Source organism: Sceloporus undulatus, chromosome 9 (assembly GCF_019175285.1).
Source record: "Sceloporus undulatus isolate JIND9_A2432 ecotype Alabama chromosome 9, SceUnd_v1.1, whole genome shotgun sequence".
Classification (NCBI taxonomy): domain Eukaryota; kingdom Metazoa; phylum Chordata; class Lepidosauria; order Squamata; family Phrynosomatidae; genus Sceloporus; species Sceloporus undulatus.
In genome coordinates, this window is record NC_056530.1 from 34269213 (window position 1) to 34291418 (window position 22206).

Consider the following 22206-nt stretch of genomic DNA (forward strand, 5'->3'; position numbering starts at 1 on the left):
GCAGCCAAATTGGCACAATCCTCACACAAGAGATAAGTTTAGCAGGTTGATCCCAACATTTATAGAAATACCTGCCCCCTCCAAAATCCTTTAGAAACGTCCCTTTCCCTCCCACCCCAAAAAGTGACCCAGCGGTCATAGAATGCCGTATGACGTTTGGAGAAGTGGAGGCAGAAAATAGGATCTTCAAGAGTGTGCCTGGCTGCCTGGAATACTGAACAGGAGTGCTGTCCACTGTAACATTACAGGTGGCTGCTAGTATCTGGGCTTGTTAGGACACAGAAGGACTGGCTTACCTGTAAGCCTGCCGTGGGTCTGGAGAGGCATCTTCCCAAGATTCCTTCTGGCTGCTCTTCTCTGCTGGCACAGTCTTCATCACCAGAGCCAAGACATTCATGGTGGGGGGCAGCCAGCTGGAGGGGCGCCTATTAGGAGTGCAGGAAACAGGAAAATGGGTAACTCAAAAGAGTTAGGACTTTTAAATACTAGCTATTTTGGAAATCTTTGGGCTCAGTAGTCCAAGTCTGGTTACAGTCCAAAGCAGACTGGATTCTGGGCCTCAAAGACCTGGATTCAAATTCTGCTCTTGAGGAAGGGATAGTCACTATGTTTTCAGAAGAATGGGTATTCAAATGTTGAACCAATGAACAGAAGTTGCTCAAAACAGTCTGTATCTGGCACACCAATTGCCATCAGGGAATAGGAACTTGAGGGTCCATTCCAATCCTCTGCCTAATGCAGGCTTCCACAACAGTAAGTTGAGGACCAGGAGTAACATGAGCACCAAATTCTATTTCAGATAAAATCTGGTGTTGCTGCATCCTAGTAGTGGGCAGGGCCAAAGGAAAACAGGCGAGACCCCAAATTACAGCAGAGTTTACTTTAAAGCTCCTACTAAACGAACCTTAGGAGTCTTTCCACTTTTTACATTGGTCAGTATCTTTGATCAAGGGTTCTCCAGGGTTTATTTAATTAACTAAAGCAAGGAAGACTACAACCTGATGTGAACATTCAACTCTCCAACAGTATCTGGCATTAGCTGGTTTATTAACCAGCTTTTGCCTAGCCCAACCTATTTTATGCAACTCTTGGGTGGTTCCCCTCCACTTACCTGGATTTTGTCAGATTTGAATCCAACTCATTGGAGACTCCTGGGTAATTTGCTCCAAACAGCCATCCTAACCACTTCCCCTTCCCTCTTCCAGGAGTATCCATGGCATCAGAATTGGCTTCCTGGGCATCAGCCAAAGAGGATTCCCTGGATTTGGGTGCAATTATTTCTGGCTTTTTGGCAGTTTTGCCTTTAGGTGAGTTCCCCACTTCAGCAGTTGATGCTTGTGGCACAGAGCCATTTTCATCAAGACTTGGAGTTTGCAGGCCTGTGTTGTAGCTTGTTGTAGCTTCTGTCATGCCAATACAGGCTTCTTTGATGGCTTCCCCAACAATGATCCGTAGCTTGGTCCACTGCATGTAAGGGAAACCCTCTTGCTTTGAGATGGAAGAAGAAGTGGAGTTGGCATAAATGCCTGAGGCCAAATTGAGTTGTTCCCACCTGTTGTATTGCTTTTCTTCCATCTCCTGCTGCATTGTTTGGGGACACAACTCTGGCTTGGGAAGAGCCTCATTGCCTAGCAGTGTGTGAGTAAGTCGATCCCCCCATTGCAAAAGTCTCTGGTGTAGAGGCACCCCTGCTTGGGACTCATGGATGGGACTGGACTGGGCCAAAGGACCTTCTGCCAGCTCAGGAGGAGGAACAGGGTGTCTAAGTAAATCTGGCTCTCTGAGCCCACTGGAATTGGTGGGCTGCTCTGTTGGTGTGACTGCATGCCGCGCCACTGGCTGGACATTGAGGGGCAGGTGATGGTGCTCAAAGAGAAGGTCCAGCTGGAAAGTAAGCATGGATAGTGGTTGAAGCAGGAGTAATAGCTCTTCTGCCCAGAAGCGGCAAACCCCTTGGCTAAGCACCAGGAAGGCAGTGGGCAAATAAAGTGCTAAGATCAGCTCTGTGGGTAGAAGGAAACACAATTGGATCAGAAACACACAGAAAGAAATTGATGGATTTCATGATTTAACAGGGGTTATTGGAGGGGGGGAGTTCAGAATGTGGCAACAAGGTGCAGAACTGTTCATTTCAAGGAAGAACTAAAAACTTGATGTTTCAGCATGAAGCATGCAAAGATAAGCTTGTAGATAATGCCAACCTTCTCAAAGAGTTAAGTGCCTTGTGAATTTTCACAGCTCCTGAGCTTTCCTTCAACTCCATAATTAGCAAAGCTAGCATAAATTAGGCAAAGCAGCAAAAAATATACCCAAGCAAGCCCAGTAAAATGTAAAATTGAAAACAAGTAGTTCAAATCTATGTAACTTAAACAATGTACATAATGCTTCTCTCTTTCATGCAAATATTTTTCTTCTTTAAAATGTCATGAGCAGAGGCTACCAATAGAATTGTAGACTTTTCATCAGCCAGCCCAGTACTGTCCAACTTTGACTTGGACTGGCCCTCAAGAGCAAAAGAAAAGAAAAGAAAAAGAAAAAGAAGTGGTATTTTCCATCACCTGCTATCTGAACATTTCAAACTAGAAATGCCAGGGACTGAACCCGAGACCTTCAGCCTGGTAAACATGCAGCACGACCCCTGAGCTGTACTCTCCCTTGTGCCCAAGGCACAGCTTTTTTAGTGCAGGTGCTCTGAAACTTCTAAGCAGAACTGCTTCTAGGAGGCAGCCATGGATCCCTGCCCAGAAAAGAGTGTCCCAAACGTACCTGAGTTCCGCTGCAAGTGGGAAAACCACTGTTCAAGCTGCTTCATGCTGAGGAGGACAGAATGAAACAGAAGGCTTTAGCCCCTTGTCTCTGGAGATGCCCCCTTTCAGACTCTGCCTGTCTTCAGTCTGGGATGTTTAACAATTAGCCGGAGAACTTTTTCTCTGTCAAGGGGCCACCATTTGTCTTAATTTGCTGGGGGTCTGGAGCCAGTTATGAACATGACAAAAGCCCAAAGTGAGTTAGCCATAGCCTTTTCTTTCCCCCACCTGGCTCACCCCATTTCTCTCTCTCTCTCTTCTTTTTCTGCCAGCCCAGCCACATTTATTTCTTTTCCTGCCACTGGTTGGACTAGATAGCCCCGCGAATCTATGGGGACTTTTTTTGTCCCGAGGAGACCCAGATCTCTGAACTGATCTGGATTGGTATTCCCACTATGTTTTCCATTTCTGAATCTCTCTGTGGCATTTTAACCCTGTTGCCATTCAGACTTGCCATCAAAGTGATTTAAGGTGGAAGCATCTCAATGACTGGGAACAATGCAGCGAGATCTGAATTGATTCGGTAGTGTACTCACACTACCAAAGATGCAGATTGTTGTGGCTCTTAAAAAAAGATGTGGGGGCAAAACCTGGTATCAAATATAATGGGTTAAGTGGGTTTTCTGGTAGCACTGCCCCCCCCCCCCTGCCGCCTCCCAAACTGCACCAAGTACAGTCAGGGCAAATGAGAATGCCACAAAAATAACCTGGTTTCACACCAGCTTATTTTTGTAGTGTGAATGGGGCCTAAGATGCCCTTTTCCCATCTAGCCTTTTTATCTCTCTTTCCTGCTGACCCATCCCCTTTTCTCCCTCTCCGCACCCTTCTTCCATTCTCTTTCTCGTTCTCTCTCAGCCATGGACATAGCTTGGCAGGGAGGGGGGCACTGCCACCTGGCAAGGATTCCAAATGAAACTTTTCTTCAGACCCCACATTGCTAGCATTGCAGGAACTTAAAACTACAGTTGGTTATTGAAAAATGCAGTTTAGGCGTCCAAGGCAAAGGAGTGGGCAAGATTACCAAGGAAATGCAAACACAGAAAGCAGAAGAGCTATAGGTTTTTATGATTTTCAGTGACTCACTTTCTGATATCCTAGAAATCTAGGGACTTAAGGGGAATTTTCATGTATTATTTATATGCTGCCTTTTCTCCCAAACTGGACCCAAAGCAGCTCACAAAAGCTTAAAAACAACAATAAAACAGTACAATTTTAAAACACAATTAAACATTCCATTAATATAACAAGTAAAAGATGTAAAATCCTTAAAAATATTAATTAAAAATATAAAACCAGTAAAAACATACTCAAGCCCCAAGAACAAGCCTACCTGGACACAATTATGTATTAATTCGTTGAGGGCAGACTTGTTATTTGTGGGGCAATTCCTACATTTTGCCACATGCACATGTGCTACCTACACTCCTTCTCTCCCCTTTGCTCCCTATGCCTTGGGATGCTGGTTGGGGAAGCAATCATTCTTTTCCGAGCTCTGAACTGAGAGCTTGCGGAGAGCCTTTGAAATTCCCTTTGGCCCATGAAGAGCCCACTCATTTTAAACAGAACTCCTTCTCTTGCCCTGGTCTTCCATCCCTCACCATTACTCACTTCAGGAGGCCCAGGATAAAAGCATGGAAGCGCTGCTGGTTACTGCGGAGAGGTGCCAGCCGAGACACCCGCCAATACAGTGCATTCAGGGAATGGGTCTGGGGGCCTGGGGAGAGAAGGACAGGAAGAAAGAAAAATATCAGTGGGCACCTCCTTATGAGCTGAAGTACACACTTCAGCTCATAAACAGAAAACAAAAGGTATGAGAGTTTTTTCTGACCTTTGGAAACCTCTAACCAAAAGGACCGTGAAATCCATATAGGAAGAAAACATGAGCCAGAACTTGGTTGAGTATCTCCTCTGCCATTAATTTTCTCCAAGTGCTTTCTAGCAAATCCTAAACCTGTCATGAGGAGGACTGGGCAGTGGCCTGCAGAGTTTGTTGAAAAGTGGGAGATGTCTCAATTTGTGTTAGACGTCACCTACCAATATAGGCTGCCAGGGTCATATATCTTAAAGCAATCATTCCCAACCTTTGACCATCCAGATGTTTTGCATTTCAACTCCCTGAAGCCCTGGCAATGTGGTTCATGGTCAGGAATTCTGGGATTTGATTTCCAAAACATCTAGAGCAGTGGTTAAGCAAACTGGGGCTAATGGGAATTAAAATCTAAAACCTCTGTAGGATACCAGATTGGGGATTGGGTTTCAAAAAGTAATGTTTTTTGTGTTTTTTTTCTGGGATATGTGGCCATGTTCTAGAAAAGTTTATTCCTGATGTTCCGCTGGCATCTTTAGCCCAGAAAACCGACAAAAAACTACAGCTAAGAAAGCCTTTGACTTCACATTAAAAAGTAATGATTTCAAATGGACATACAGTATCCCGCTTGTTTTAGAACTTGAAGTTTATTCAATCTGCAAAGTGTGTTGCTTATTTTTAGGGTGGGCTTTTTTTTTTTTTTTTTTTTTTTTGGGTGCAGAATAGATACTGTTTCACCAAAGATTTATATGCTCTGAAGATGAACCAGAGTATATCTGTTGCAAGACCAAAACAAAATGCTGCACCATCCCTGTCTCCCCACTCCATGGCCTGCTTCCTGCTGCTCCATCTCCACCTACCAGGCTTGGCAGAGGCTTCCACTATGCTCCATGGAGAACTGGGCCTTTGACCTGTGATTACATCCTTCTGAAAGGGCTTGAGGCCATCACCAACCAGGGCCCAGAGTGCCGGGCAGAGGGTGCCCAGGACTAAGTAACCCACATCTGGACTAAGCCGGCTGTCTCCCAGCTGGGCCTGCACAGGAGGGAAACAGCATTGTTCACCAGCAGTCAGGAAAAAGAGGAAACAACCACCCTTTCCCTTTGTTAATTGTCAATTAGTGTTTCTAATTAGCTTTTCCTCCCACCCGCAACTGCAGCAGAAGAAGCAGTGCAGTGGCTCCCTCCTTCCTTGGCCACAGGCCAGGCAGCCTCATATCAGAGCACTGTATCATCAGAGCAAACGGCTACAGAGAGACATGGGTTCTGAGTACATGCCATGAGCAGAGTGGGAAATGTTACTGTTAAAGATCACTTAGGACACTATCACATGGGGAAAATCGGGGGATTAAAAAGGCATTTCCTCTGGAAAGTTGTGCGATCACAGCGAAGATGTTCAGACAGCGTCGCGATCAAACAAGACTCATTCCAGGAAGAACCAGGAATGCTCCAGCGACAAACCATTCACAGGATTTCCCTGTAAATGGTTTGTGCTGGACCATTCCTGGCTCTTCCCGGGATAAGTCACAATGAGTGAGAAAATCTTCGCTTCGATTGTGTGACTTTCCTGGGAAAATGCCTTTTTAATCCCCTGATCTTCCTCCGTGTGATAGTCTCCTTAGAGCTATAATTCCTGGGGTGTATCAAAAAGTAGGGGATTGTCATTATAGTTGCCACTTTTGTTTTAATTCTCCCATTTCTCAAAAGTAAAGAAATATTTCACCTTAAAAATAAAGCCATTGTATTTTCATTTGAATTAATTTTATACCACAGGGTTTTTCTTCTGTGGTACAACAGGCCCTCAGTATCCATGTCTGTACAGATAGCAAAATACACAGATGATTGAATTCTTATTGGTAATTAATTAATTATTAATAAGGGCTGCAGTAGAGGCAATGGCAAGCCCCAGCCAGGCACTCCTCAGACTCCCCCATCTCCAGGGAATGCACCAGCTGCCCACTTCTACCTTGTATCTCTTTGCAGCTTCACATGTCTGCAGCATCTCCAGCCTCACAAATACCGTACCGTACATACTACATTACTCGTGCTGTGTGAAGTATTATGTGTTGTGTACAGTACTCTAGTTTGAATCTGCGTTAGTTGAATCTGTGGATCTTGAGCCCACAGATACGGCTGGCTCATTGCAGGAACCACATTGCCCTCTTGTCTGCCTCAGAATTGATTCAGTGCCCACAATGCCACACTATGAAACACAGCATGAGCCAGCACTGGAACATGTGTCCCTCCTCTGCCCCATTAAACAAAACCACATCCTGAAGCCTAATAACTAAAATTATAGTCACACTGCCAAAGATAAAGTTATCCCACCTTGTTAGAATATTAATATCATGTAGTTATACCTTTATTGCTAGGGGCCAAAACACACTGCAGAAATATTCTAGTTCGAGACCACTTTAACTGCCCTGGTTCAGTGCTAAGGAATCCTGGGAGCTGTAGGTGCCAGAGTGGTCTGACAGAGATGTCTAAATGTCTCACAAAACTACAGTTCCCAGAATTCCCTAGCATGGAGCCAGGGCAATTAAACAGGTCTCAAACTGGATTTTTTTCTGCTGTGTGTTTTGGCTCATTGTAAAGGATCCATTTGCAAGTAACTAATTATTTATAACCACCATATATACTCATCTATAAGTCTAAAACTTCATTCCAAAAAATTGACACCCCACACCCCAAATCCTAGGTCTACTTATGTATGGATCAGTATGGTAATATGATGGCAGCTCTTTCAGATTTCTCCATGCAGTTTCTTTTTGTCCTAAGCCAAGCAAACAGTCTTTGGTGACTGACTGATTGCTGTTTGTTTAACAGTCCCTCTCCAAAGTGAAGGCTGAAACACTGAAGCTTTGTATTGATTGCTGCTTCCCACTTGCCACTCTCATACACACATTGAAGCTGCCCCCACGTTTTACAGCTGACCTATCCATGGGTCATGTCAAAGTTGTTAATTCTGGCCCCCAAACTTGCCCTTGGCTTACACATGAGGTCAACTTATAGTTGAGTATATACGGTAGTTATTTTCACATTTTGGCCTTGGCTAAAGATAAGGTTAAAGGTCTCCTAGTTGGGCTGGAGCTGTTACAATACCCTTTTCCAAGGGCTGGGAAACAGAATTTAGAAAAGTTACTTGTATATTATAACTCCCAGAATTCCTTAGCCAACGTAGCCATTAGCCATGCTGACTGGGGAATTATAGTAGTATAAAAAGGTAAAGTTTTCAGGTTTTCTTGGGGAAATACTCTTTTATATCATTTGGTCCTATCATGGCATAATTGTTACAGAGTGGTGCAGTGGTTAAGTGCCAGTATTGCAGCTACAAAGCTATGAGTTTGGGCTCCAAGGTCCACTCAGCCTTCCATCCTTTTGTACGTCAGTTAAATGCGTACCCAGCATGTTGGGGCAATTGGCTTACTGTACATATTTTAAACTGCTTAGGGAATGCTAGTTCACTGATAAGCGGTATGGAAATGAATTTGCTATTGCTATTGGATTAAACCCAGGGAGACCCGAGTTCAAGTTCTCACTCCATAGGGTCAGTTACACTCTGCCAAAACTATTTTGCAAATTCCTGTGAGGATAAAATGGGAATGTATTAGATCTGTGCAAACAGGCTGTGTTGAAGTCCTTGGAAGAGGTTGGAGGACATTTATGTAAAGTAACAAACACACAAACAGACCACTGTGACGAACAAACCTTCTGGACGAGGTTTCTAGCTGTGCTGAAATGGGCCACAATCTTGTCCACCGACGCACTGACAGCCACAAGCAAAGCTAGGAAGGAAGCAGAGATGAGAGAGTTTGGGCATTCAGGCCCTTAAAGGTTCACCATCACTGACTTAGAGTTTGGAAAGGTATTTTTTGGTGGATGAGTTCTGGGAGTTGTAGGCCCCGTCTTCCTAAATAGGGTTATATAATAAGCAATAGTTGCCGTTTATTCTGCACAAACATTAAAGCAATGGTTCTGAAACTGGTGCAAGACTTGGAGGCTCTGATCCCTCCTCCTCCTCTCCCCTAAATTTTTTTCACGTGTAAAAATTTACACATGTGTTCTAATCAAAATATACACACTACATAATATGATATTTTTATTCATATTGTTTGTGTGTGGGTGGGGTGACATTTGCAAGTAGAAGTTAGTAGATCACAAGGGTTAAAGGTTTGAGTACCACTGCATTAAAAGTCCAGGAGCCTTCTTCAGTTTTCACTCTGACTCCTCTGCTTCATCATATGTGGCCTCATGATCCCAGAGGTAATTTTCACCCACTCCATCTGTCTTGTAACATCTGCCGAAAGTACCATTAGTCTAGAGTGGGGAGGATTTTGCCCCCCAGGAATTACTGGACATCTGCTCTCAGGAGCACAGGCTAGGTAAAGAATCATGGGAGTTGTAGTCCCCAAAATCTGGTAAACTAAAGATTCTCCAGCTCCAATCTAGACTTCACCAGCAACTTGTGGAAGATATTTGCTTTCCTTTCTCACTTGTCCCTGATACTTAGATAAGTGCACTATGGCTGAACAGAGCAATTCCATTTAGCTACAAGAGTTACTAGTCCTTGGTAGAAACTGAAACTCTTCTTAAAAGCCACCAAAGCTGGTGCAAAAAGAAGCCCCGAAAAGAGGCTTCTTTTTGCACCAGAGAAGGGGTGTCATAACTGCCGTGATGCCCCTTGTGCACCGTGTTGTTTGGGTGCTGCACACGGCGGACATCATTATGGTGAACCCCATGTAATCAGGGGCACGTCAAAATGGCGCCCATGTCGCGTGGTAGGGTTTGGGAGCGTGTGAACGCTCTGCCCTACCATAGCCCTAGCTCAGGCCCAGGCAAGTGCCAGTCTGTCCAGGCCCTCAGTCTGACAGAATCATATTGGGTCTCCTGTTGTTGACACCAGCCTGGGCCAGGAGGTGTGTATCACTGTGATAGACACATTATGTCAGTGAAGATCTTTTCAAGACAAATACTTTACCTTTCTTTTGCTCTTGAAGCTGTGCAGATGGTCGGCCAGTGCCTGTCCTCCACAGATGGCTGGTACTTGGGATTCCACCAAAGGACCGGGAATGTCGGACTGGAAAAAGTGCAAGCAGGGGGGATAGAAGTTGATTTTTGTGAGTCTGTTTGTTTTTGTTTTGCTTACTACTTTGCCTTTTATATTATCTCTCACACACAATGATTTTATCTGGAGGTCTTGGGGCAGAAGCAACAACATAACCCACAATTTCTAACTGAATTTCAATTCAGTTTTTATGGGTGGGTTTCTGCAGTCAGATTTATTTAAACATGAAAGCCTGAGCCACTCAGCAAGTGAGCACAGAATACAAGCCCTTCTTGTTGGTGGCTGCAAAGGTCACCCCCATTGTAGACTTGTCAAGTTCCATTTTAGATGCTTTATGAAATGTGTTGAAAACTTCCCTCACACCACACAGAAGTAGCTTTTAAAAGAATAATCTTCCTGATATCTGATGTTCTCTTGTAGTTTCATTATTGCAATTTTACAAACTGCCTTCTGTAATAGAAGAGGCTTTCCCTCCTGTGCATGTATTTGAAGGCCTTTAAAACAGCAATTACTCCATGCAGATTTTATAAGCACTTGTATTTTTCATAATTTTCAATAATAATTTTTAAAAAAATGCAATCTAGTTAATCAGTAGCACATTTCTAAGTGTATTTCAGCCCTAGATACTACATATCTAAACCCTTTGTTTCTCTCATGCCCAAGGCTTTCTTTGGCTTTTGTTTGGCTAAGAATTCTATCTTGAGAATCAGAGAGAGAGGAAAGAATATCTCCTTCCATTTAATGATATCATGTCTCTCATAACTTTGGAGACAAATGTGAAAGCATTGCCAGTGCCTGTGAAAAACTAAGGAAGGTGAGCAAGGCTCTGGTCATTTCCATCAGCAGGAGTCAGGATTGCAGTAGTCCCTCCGTAATTTCTTAATTCCTTAATCAATTAATTCTTGGTCTTAGCATTCTGATTGTTTACTTTGGCCAGATGTTAGAGCGTGGCAATTCATACAGACAAACAACCACAATCGCTTGTTCTCAAAATGGCTACTTATGCTGCATCATCCTAACATAAGCACTGGCAAATTGAGGCACTTCAGTGTTGCCAGGCTGATTAGTTCTAGCTAGCATAGCCAATGGTGAGAAATACAAAAAGATTGAGGGTCACATTACTCCCCTGCCTGACCTGGCAGAAGAGTGGATTGCATTCATCACATCTGATGCGAAGGGGCAGAACAGACCACTCCCTATAACCCAGTTAGGCACAGCCAGCACATCAAAACATGCAGGGGCGCAACAGACAACTTCTCTCACTCTCTCTCTCTCATCTCTGTGGACCATGCTGGCTGAGGATGATGAGAACTGAAGTCCAACCAATCTTGAGGATACTGTGCTGGGGAAAGCTAATATAAATTCTGGCCCACAGTATGACAGAGGGAGGGAGATGGAACATGGGGGGAAATGAGGGGGGTGGCTTACGTTGCTCGGGAACTCCTGGCTCCTTGGCTCCCATACTGTCCCTGGACACTCTCCCAGGCCCCACTCCAGCCTGGCTGTCAAGGGGGGCCCGGGCTCTGAACGGCTGCTCGGGTACCTGGCGGGGTGGAAAAGCTAAAGTGGGGTAGGTTCTGCTGCGGGGGAAGAGTGGGGAGAAGAGCACGGCCAGGTCAGGGCTCTCTAGGAAAGGCAGGGCACTTCTGGCAGGAGGGGAGTAGGCCCCGACAGGGGAGAGGCGGATTGGGAGTAGCTCCTCGGGTGAGAGGGTGCCAAAAATTTGCCCCTGCCGGTTGGCCAGGAGGCAGATTTCTTCACAGGACAAGGTCTTGATCTTGGGGCAAAAGGCCTGGCCTGAAAGCTGCGGGGAGGCCAGCTCCACACTCTCCAAACTGGGGGAGACAGATGAAGAGTGCCGGGAATCCACAGCCTGGCCATCCACTGAGAAATGAACCAGAAGAGGCTGGAAGGGCAGGTGCTGTGGTCCGGAAGAGTGCTTAACTGTTAGGCAGTGGGGCCAGAAGAATGCAAAAAGGGGGGAGCCATACCAGAGCAAAGGGAACAGGCAACGAAGGGGATGGAGGGCATGGAAGGAAGGAAGGAAGAAGGGAACGAAGGAAGGGACAAGGTATTGGAGGAGCAGAGGGAAGAGACATGTGGAAGGGTCACAGAGAGAGGCAACAGCCCAGTCATAGGGACATGATAGCAGGAAAGGTGCCCGGGAGGTGGAGTAGCAAGTACAAGGAGAAGATTTGGGGTCAGGGACAAGGAGGAAAGAGAGGGAGGAGAGAATATGAAAAAATAATGTTAATTCCAGATGTCACAGCAGACAGTAAAACAAAAGTACAAACGTATACAGAATGAGCATGAGACATGCCAAACTACTTTGTCCCCCAAGGCTCCCAACTCTTCTCTACCAGCACCCTCTGGCCTGTTTGAAAGCTGCCTGACAGAACTCCCAATATCCTAAGCCAAACTGTGCCCCTAAATATGTTTTTGGACTCAAACAACCATCAGCTTAGTCAGCATGGCCAATGGTCAGAAATGATGCTGCTGTTTATGTTTAAATCCTGCTCTTCCTTGACTTCTGGTTACAACACAGGAGTGGCTGGTCATTCAGAGAATTGCTGGCCTCGATACCACCAGTCCAACCACACTGCCCCATAACGAAAACTAGTTACTGGGCTCTCCTGCCTGAGGAAGTTGTGGGAGTCATTTGGGGCTCATCAGAACTCTCAAACCCATCTACAAGTCCACATTGGAGGGAGCAGAGAGTGAGAACACATAGGTGGGGATGGGAAGATTCAGATCAAGCCACAGAGCAACCAACACTGTGGTTCAGCAGACTTTTTGGCAATTGCTTCGCCTGTAACCTTTTAAGAGAAAACAATAGAAGTATGACTCTTGGAATATTACCTAAATGAAAGGTTCGTAGTCAAAGATATCCTTCAGAAGGAATAAAACTGCATCAGACAACTGAGCTTTCAGAAGACCATGGGTTGTTTTGGGAATGTTTGCAGAACTTGTTGTGTTTGTGCAACTTTAGTGAAGACTGGAGAGAGAATATATTGTTTACACATTGCGAGAACCTTTATATAGTTTTTCAGCTTTGAACAGAGACTGCACTATTATCATCTCCGAGACTTTTTTCCCCCTTTTGACAGTTTTTGATTTTCAGCTCAGACAGAGAAAGCTCTGTTTGCATCTTGAATTGGTTTGCTTGGGAAGCTGGCTAACTGAAAGAAGTGAAGTGTCTGCAGTTTGAAAGGAGCAAAAGAGAAAACCAAAGAGAAGACAGAGGAAAGCTATGATGGATTGAAGGTGAGAAGGAAATCAATGATGAAAGGACAGATTGAAAGTGAGAAGGAAACTGAGAAGGAAAATTAGAAGACAGACCGAAATAAGATTCTACATTGTCTCACTTTATCATTATTAAATTTGACATCCTGTGCAGACCCGCCTTAAAGCCCGATTTGGGGGCAGAGTCGGGGCGTAACATCACTGTACTCCTCTGGTGCTGCATCTGCACAATTCAGCACCAAAGAGTGCCGTGAAGCCGTGGCACTGCAGCTATTGCACCCGTTTCAGGGCGCAAAAAGGAGTAGCATTTTGCAGCTCATTTTCATGCCCTGGAAAGTACGGTTGCCACAGCCCTTATCTGGCTGTAAAAGGGGCGGCTGGAAGCCACCCCTTCGGGGCTGTGTGCAGAGCCCCTTAGCCTCCTATGTGATAAACCCCTAATCTAGGAACAGTATACCTACTGAATATGACTGTTCCAAATGCCAAGGAAGGGGCATGGATTTTGTATTGATTTGGCTTTGGAAAATTTACAAAAACTTGTAAATTTCAAGAACAAACAAACTTTAAATTTCAAACAACTGAATACAAAAGAAAGTAAAAACCAACAAATGTCCCCATTCCTGATTTTTACCTGCAAGTCAGCACTGGAAGACTTAAGGATAGATGCGGGGGACTGAAAAGAATAAGAAGGGGTCCCTAAATGCAATGCCAACAGCACAGCTGACTTACTATGTTTGGAAGAAAGTGGAATAATATACTGTATACATTACCATCTTAGAGGCAGGGTAGAAGAGGGGTAACTAGAAGACTTTTAAATCCAGAATCTAAAATTACCTAACTCTACTCCAGCCTTGATGAATGTTGCCAAAATTACATTACCTTTTTTTAAAAACCCGGTTGCTCCCTTTTCCAAGTTCAAAAAAGACAGCCATCTGTAATTCTACCCACACTCCGGCTGTGTTATTTTTTAAAAAGTGAAAGAAAAGGTACATAAAGATCTAATCTGTGTGCAGATAAAAAGTTGGTGCTCAGAAAAGCAAAGCAGAAAGTTATTTCCCTCTTCCTGCTTCCTCCCTTAAAGAATGGCGCTGGGGGGGGGGCATTGGGGAAGAAAGACAGGGCAGGAACTTTTCCAGTTCTGATTGGCAGCCAGAACAACCAGTTAGAGCAAGGCAAAAGCCAGTTTTTTCCCTTTACAGGTAGTGTGCAATTAAATAGGGGGGCGAGTGAAGGACTGGAGCGAGGGGGGATAGTTTTCAGACTTCCATTAACCCACGCAAATAGCTTTCACAGCAGACAAGAAAGGGCCCATCCACACAGTACAATTATAGTGCTATGATTCAACTTTAGCTGCCATGGTTCCACTCTATGTAACCCTGGGGTTTGTAGCTGGGGGATGGAGCACTAGAGGTGGGATCATAGTGCTATAATCCTGTAGTGTGATCCATAGGTTTTTAAAATGAATCCAGTGTCTGAGCTGAGACAAAAGCAGGCTCAATGCATACTTATTGCACAAGCAGTCGGTGTGGCCTGTTACAGACTGCCAAAATAAAGCTGCTTGGGGTCTCTTTGGAGGTATGCTATTTAAATGATGCATGGATCCGAAGAGCCCGGAGGTTGCACCAAAGCCACACTCCGTTCCTAAGCACTGGAGGGCAGCTTTGGTGCAGCTTCCGGATTCTTAGGGTGCATGCATCATTTAAATAGCATACCTCCAAAGAAACCCCAAGCAGCTTTATTTTGGCAGTCTGTAACAGGCCCAAGAGTTTATAGGAATAAACAGTGCCTACAGAGAACTTAAAGGATGGCCATTTTAGAAGGAAGAAAAAAGATCAGCAAATATACTTTAATAGTGACTAGTAGCCAAACAAGCAAACAACATTTCCTTCAGCATGGCTCAGTGTGATTGGGCTTTAACCATTAGTTTTAAAGGGTCTGTTTTAATTCTGAATCCCAACCTTCTCTCATAGATAATGTACATGGAAAAGGGGCATTCTTCCTCTTCATTTTATGTTCACAACAACCCTATGAAATGGTTTAGGAAAGAGAAGAGACTGGCTCCACATCACCCACTGGGTTTCCACAGCTGAGTAGACATTCAAACCTAGGACTTTCCAAGTCAAACCTGGCATTCTCTCTGCAATTACATCTGGTTCAGGAGATGGACCCTGCAGGGACCACCGGAAGAGCAAAAGGAGCAAATGCAAAAAGTAGCAGCACAACATGGGATGAGATGCGATGAGATGCTGGGACAGAGACAGAGCAGGGTAAGAGCAACATTATCGTGTGGTCAAGGTGGAAAAAGTTATTAATGAAGAAGAACATGCAAGCAAGGAGAGGCTGAAGCAGATTGCTTTTGCCTGAGTCTCCTGGACCCTGCATTTTGAACTCAGTTTTCAGCAACTGAAGTAAGCTGAGAATAAAGTGGGAGGAGGAGAGAGACATTTTTAAAGCATCTAAAAAGTGGGATGGCAGAGAATTAATCAGGATGTTATTATTTTGCCATGCACTCCCCACTGCCTCCTCATTCACATTTTCTTTGTTACCTGACCTACAAGCATTATTATAATTTACCTCACCTGAAGATATTATTATTATTGTTGTTGTTATTGCTATTTATGAAGTTATATATGTATTTTGCCCAGCATACCCTACTGCCCCCCCCCCCCACAGTTCACTTTTTGTTTTGCCTTTTCTTCCTTCATTTTATCCCTTCCCCCTTCATTTTATCTTTTGTCCCCCTCATCTTACCAACAGGGGCTTGTTTCTCTTTGCCATCCTCTGAGGCTGTGAGAGTGTGACTTAACCAAAGTCACCCAGTGGGTTTACATGGCTGAATGGAAATTTGAATCCTGTTTTCCAAAGTGTGACCACAGTCCGACACAGCAGCGTTTGTTCTGCTGTAACATTAGATTTTGTGTGCGTTCTGTCACTGAATAACTGTTAGCTCAATATGTTCCTGTAAAAAACAATTTGTTATCATCTTACTTTTTCATGACTATGGAATATTACATAACTCCATCCTGTTTTTGCCATCCCCATGTCCCATTTTTTGCCTTCAAGAAATATGGTCAGACTAGCTATTGAGAACTGAAGGTTTTTAAGAGGAAGGCTGAAGAGTGTGCTATTCTGTTTTAATTGCACTATTTTAACTGCTTTTTAGCATTGCATCCACACTGCAGAAATAATCCAGGTGAACTCCTCTCTAACTATGGGATTTTGGGAATTGTAGTTTTGTGAGACGCTTAGCCTTCTTAGTTGGAAAGCTATGATGCCACAAGAAACTACAATTCCCAGAATGTCATAGCAGTTCAAGCGGTTTCAACCTGAATTATTTTGCAGTGCGGATACAGTCTTTATTGTATGCTTTACATTGTTTTTAGCTCCGCTAATAGTTTACAGTTGGCCCTCCATTTGCACAGGGGATCCGTTCTGCAAAAACAGAGGCTTGCGCATATTCATGGGCTTGAATAGGGCATGCCCCAATGCACATGCACCATTAGAATTAATGGAGATTGCCCCTCCGCACATAATTGAGGTCGCGGATCTGAGATCCGTGAGTTAGGAGAGGTGATTGTATCTATATTTTAATGTTGATATTCTGTATTTTTTGTTGGACTAGTAACAAGCTCTACTTGAGCCATTATAGGGTTAATAACCATTACAGGGTTAATGGAGAGCTACTGAGAGCAAAGATGACTTCCAGCTCTAATTAACATTAGAGTCTTAATAAGGCTAGCTCTGTAGTGAGCTCTTCCTCTCCCTCTTTTGCTTACTCTATCCTCACCTTTCTTTTCTGTTGCATTCTACTTGTGTTATTTGCTTATAATATATAGTTTTTATTATTTGCTACTTGTTATTATTATGTTTGTCATTACCACTGTGGTTTACTGTATTTTGTATCTTTTGTATATATAAGTTTTGTATGATTTTGTTGCATATATAGTTTGTTACTCTTTTTAAGCATTTATAGATAAAGCCTTATTGATAGTACCTTGCCTCAATTAGCCTCTTTTAAAATCCATTGTTCCAACATTTTTAACTATGTCACATATTTACTTATTTAATTTGTATGCCACCTTTCCCCCAGAGTGAAGGCGGCTCACAGATAAAATCATTTTTAAAAAATGAGTGTCATAGAATCACAGAATCATAAAGTTGGGAGAGACCCCAAGGGCCATCCATTCCAACCCCATTCTGCCACGCAGGAACTCACAATCAAAGCATTCCCGACCGATGACCATCCAGCCTCTGTTTAAAAACCTCCAAAGAAGGAGACTCCAACACTCTCCATTGAGGTAGTGTGTTCCACTGTCAAATAGTCCTTACTGTCAGTAAGTTCCTCCTAATATTTAGGTGGAATCTTTCTTCCTGTAGTTTGAATCCATTGCTCTGGATCCTATTCTCTGGAGCAGCAGAAAACAAGCTTGCTCCATCCTCAATATGATACCCCTCCAAATATTTAAACAGGGCAATCAGATTATCTCTTAACCTTTTCTTCTCCAAGCTAAACATACCCAGCTTCCTATGTCTCTCCGCTTAAGGCATGGTTTCCAGACCCTTCACCATTTTGGTCACCTTCCTCTGGACATGCTCTAACTTTTCAACATCCTTATTGAATTGAGGTGCCCAGAACTGGATGCAGTATTTCACATGAGGCCTGACCAAATCAGAATACACTCACGTTATTACTTCCCTCGATCTAGACACGATACATCTATTGATGCAGCCTAGAATTGGCTTTTTTAGCTGATGCATCACACTGTTGACTCATGTTCAACTTGTTGTCTACTAGGACTCTTAGATCCCTTTCACATGTACTATTGTCAAGCCAGGTGTTCCCCATCCAATATCTATGCATTTCATTTTTTCACCCTAAGTGTAGTACTTTACATTTCACCATGTTCAAATTAGTTTTGGCCCAGCTTTTCAGTCTGTTCAAATCATTTTGAATTTTGATCTTGCCCTCTGGAGTATTAGCTACTCTTCCTAATTTGTTGTCATCTGCAAATTTGATAAGCATGCCTCTATTCCTTCATAAAGTCATCCATAAAGATGTTGAACAATACTGGGCCCAAGACAGAACCCTGCAGTACAGTACTATACTTCACTTTTCACTTCCTTCCAGGTTGAAGAAGAGTCGCTGCTAAGCACCCTTTTCGTTTGACCAGCCAACCAATTACAAATCCATCTAACAGTTATATTGTATAGCCCACATTTTACTAGCTTGTTTGGAACAATATCATTATTTTAATTTATAAATTGCCTAGAATCCTAACTTTGGGGGGGAAGGCAGGGTATGAATAACAAGAACATCCATGGAGCCTCTTGGAGCCATAAACCTGCTGCTGTGATTATTTAACCTACTAAACATTCTGATTCCATCCAGGGAGATCAGAAAGAACAGAGCATTCCATCTTGCAAGGTTTCCAACTTACCAAAGAAGTACATGGTCTGATCTTGTTTTTCTCTGTCTTTCATAATAGCTCAAACTATAGCAGGAGTGGGGAAAACCATGGGATTTCCTGATGTGTTAGCAAACAACTCCCAGCAACCCTACCCAGCAAGAACAATGGGAAAGAGTTGCGGGAACTGTAGTCTTAAAAACACTGTTATCACTACCATGCTCATCTGGGGAAATCAAACAGACAAAAAGAGTCCTGGCACAGAGGCAAATGTCACTTGTCTGCTGATGTCTGCAAACTGACCACTGCCATAAAGGCAACGGAGCAAGTTTTGGGTCAGGGATTTCCCAGCAGGCAATGAGCACAAATCAAGCAGACACTAATCCTCTTTTGCAGACCCTCCCACCCTGAGGCCTGCCATTAGCAACAGAACAATCCACATGCAAATCACTCCTGCCTTCCCAAGGTCACACAGTGTGTGTGTGTGTGTGTGTTTGTGTGTGTGTGTGTGTGTGTGTGTGTGTGTACACACATACCCCCACTCTCTTTCAGGTTAGCATTCTCTGAGGATGCCAGCCACAGATGCTGGTGAAACATCAGGAAGAAACTCTTCTAGAATATGGCCACATAGCCCAAAAAACCCACAGTGGCAGAGTGGAAGAGGAGATGTACCTAACTCAATTGTATACAACTCACTGGGAAAAACATTCCCTGTAAGATTAAGGTGCTAACTCATCTTGTATTACAAAAGTCTGCAGTGGATAAGGGGGAAAAGGCCATATGGATTTTCCAGTCTGAGGGTGGCGATGGCCTGGCCCTGGCAGAAAGGCTCACTAAGGATTGGGGACATTTTTTAAAAATGCATAGAGTGTTGTCTAACCTCAGGAAGCACTGGGTGACCATCAAGGTTGAACTTTTGGGCAAACTTTGAGGGCCCCACTCAGCAGAATGAGTGAGGAGGGGGATGACGAAACAGAGCAGTGTATTATGAAGCAAAGTGAAACACACTGCAACCCAAAATGGGAGGGGGGTCCCCCAACACCAGGAACTGCACCATTGGGACCTACAGCCTGGGAAAGTTCCTTTGTATAGTCCACTGACTTTTGTGTAAAAGTTCCTTTTGTGTAGCTTTGTTTTAATCTACTATGTGCCACCTTGCACTCTGTGCTGGGGGGAAAGTAGGAGACACACTGATTGAAGAAGGAACTTTTCCAAATTGTTTCAACTACCTTCTTGCCTCACTTGCAACCTCCTTTCAGGTACCAAGCCCACCCCTCACAGCCAAGGCTGAGCTTCATTGCTGGGTTAGAGGGGAAGTATCCGAGTCTTACCCTCCATAAAACACCTGTCTCCTTTCTCCTCTTTCCCTGGCATCCAGGGGTCCCTCTGTTCATTTGGCATATCCTCCAGACTTCTTTCAGACGCCTTATTTTCTGCCTCTCCATCCTCACCGTCTTCAAAGCCCCCCTCCATTATGGGCTGCAAACCAGGGCGGCACATCTTCTTCCGGGGTGGGATTTCCTTTGGGCCTCGGAAATGCCCCTTCAGGGGTTGTTCCAGATCACTCTCCTGTGTAGGGGCACTGCCCTCTCCCATCGCCTTGCCAGGTTCCACCTGCTGAAGCAGTTGGGTTCCCACCTGTGGAGGTTGGTGACCCTTCTGCTTCTGGTAGCGCAGCTCTTTGAATGTGGTTACCCCTTTCTGCGCTTTCTGGAGGCAGTTGGCAAGGTTTGCTGGCTCTAGGAGTGCTGCTGGGTGGCTGGCTGTCTCCTGGCTGGGGACACTGCCCCATGTGAGCTCATGACAAGGGGGAAGTTCGGTGTCAGGGGAAAAAACAATCAGCCAATCACTTTGGTCCTTCCTGGTCTGCAGTGGGGGTGGCATGGCTGCAACCTTCTTCCGTTTCTGTGCCAGCTCATGGAAGGAGGTGATGTTTTTGGTGTCCTTGCTGTGCAGGCCATCTTGGTGGACAGATAGCTTTGACGATATCTCTAAAAGGACCACTTCTGAGTTTGGCTTCCCTGGTTCACATCGCCTCAGTCCCTGAAGCTTTCGCTTCGTTCTAGGAGGCACGGGAGGAGGAACACCCCGAAAACAAGGCCTAGGTGGACCAGCCTGGTTCAAGTTGATGTCCACTTGCCCTGGTGAGAGACTCTCAGGCTTGGGCTCCTGAGGCAGGAGAGCATTGCAGTTCGAATCCAGTTCTGGGACAATGTGGCGGACTGGCACTTCTGGGGGTGCCCGGCAGGGGCGAACTGGGGGTGGTACAAGTGGCGAAGGACTACTGGAGCCAGGGATAGGCAACTCAACTGGGGTTTGTGAGCAGGGAAAAGGAATGTCAGACGTGGACTCCAGTGAGCTGCTGCTGCCGAGGCTATCAGGACTATCCCACACATGGGATGCAGAGTGCTTATCCATTTGGATATTGAGATTCAAACTCCTCTCTTCTGGGTTGGTCATGGGAGGTACAGTATGAGCTTCTTCTAGGGGGACAATGTTAGGTTGGTTCTCAGGACTCTGGGCCTCTTCTGCAGGGAACTCTTTGCAGCATACGGAGATAGGTGAGTCATCCAGGCTGAGATCTGAGCAGCTGCTAATGGACGAGGAGCCTGGATCTGAAGGGGAATCAACCTTGACCTCCTCTTCCTCTTCCTCCTCCTCCTGCTTAAAATCTGGACAGTCGGGCAAGGTTTCCAGGGTCTGGAGGTCCTGTTTGACATCTGAATGCAGGGGGTGGCCATCGCAACACTGGCACGTTAATAACGGATTGTTGGAATTGGCATCCAGTTCAGAGGCACTTCTGCCATTATTTTCTCTGCAATCCTGGCAACCTGCCCTCTTTTTTGGTGGGATCAAGGCATTGGTCACTTCTTGAAGTTCCGGGTGGCGAGACAAGTGTAACCCCAGGGAGATGTGCTGCAAATGGACGTGGTTCAGATTGCAGATCAGGCCTTTCTTTGGAGACTGCATGGCTCCAGGACACAAGGGGACAAACAGAGCACCCACACGATTTGTTGGGCCCACACAGATCTCAGCAGCCAGATTGCCTTAGAATGATCCGCTCCCTGCAAAAGGCAAAATCAGCTCCTGAGTGTAGGGAAAAATCCAGGATAGGAAAGGGTAAAACAACAAGAGTATATCATCACAGAAGGAAGAACAGTGCTGTAAGTTGTTACCTTTTACTGCATTGTTCTTTACTACATATTTTGAAGGATGTGCTGCAGTGTTGCCATACATTTTTAGTGCACTGCATTGATGTTTTACATTTATACCGTGCTGTTTTCTACTGCATGTTTGCTGAACTGCATTGCCCTGCATGGGTACGGTACATTTTCCTGTGCTGCACTGCTATTACACATATTTTGTTAGTAACTGCATATTTACTATATTTCTTACTCTACATTGTTACTACATCTTTCACAATACACAGTCAATCATGATGACTGAGGAGGAGGATGTGATGTTTCTCAGACAGACACTGGTAGTCCCAGTGAAGATATACGTTATACGCATGACTGGGTGTTTTTATTTTACATGGGTCTTTTTTTTTATTTTAAAACTTAATAAAAAGATTTTGGAAAACAGGGAGAAAAGGTTATTTCTCTAGTCCTTTTAATGAGAGAAATTTGAGGGGAAACACATAGGCACTAGTCTAACCAACTGTCCCCAGTTTCCAGGGTTCTGGCCAGTGAGCAGGAAAGGACTGCAATGATTAATAAGACATCAGGCCCTTGTTACCTGTCACCCAAAAGGAGCCCATAAGGACATCTTGAAGGGGGGGAAAATCCTCCCTGTTGTCTTTCCCCAAAATCTGGCATCTAGACACCATGTTACCTGCTGTTACTTGCCTTGATCCTCAAAAGGGAGAGGTGGGATACA

At 44.6% G+C, this 22206-nt stretch overlaps 1 protein-coding gene across 2 annotated transcripts in view; it reads right to left on the reverse strand.

The window, feature by feature from the left end:
* The window catches only part of RUSC1 (RUN and SH3 domain containing 1), a 23177-nt gene extending 1766 nt beyond the window's left edge, over positions 1-21411 (reverse strand). The window contains exons 1-9 of one of the 2 annotated variants that reach the window (XM_042440755.1): positions 19659-21411; positions 11108-11623; positions 9593-9691; positions 8323-8399; positions 5476-5650; positions 4417-4522; positions 2767-2813; positions 1112-2003; positions 297-425 (exon numbers count right to left, since the gene is read on the reverse strand). In XM_042440755.1, the coding sequence (XP_042296689.1) occupies positions 297-425; positions 1112-2003; positions 2767-2813; positions 4417-4522; positions 5476-5650; positions 8323-8399; positions 9593-9691; positions 11108-11623; positions 19659-21297 (3680 nt within the window). In that variant the 5' untranslated portion in view covers positions 21298-21411. The remainder of the gene's footprint in view (positions 1-296; positions 426-1111; positions 2004-2766; positions 2814-4416; positions 4523-5475; positions 5651-8322; positions 8400-9592; positions 9692-11107; positions 11624-19658) is intronic. The other variant, XM_042440756.1, reaches the window with a different exon arrangement.
* Positions 21412-22206: the final 795 nt, after the last annotated feature.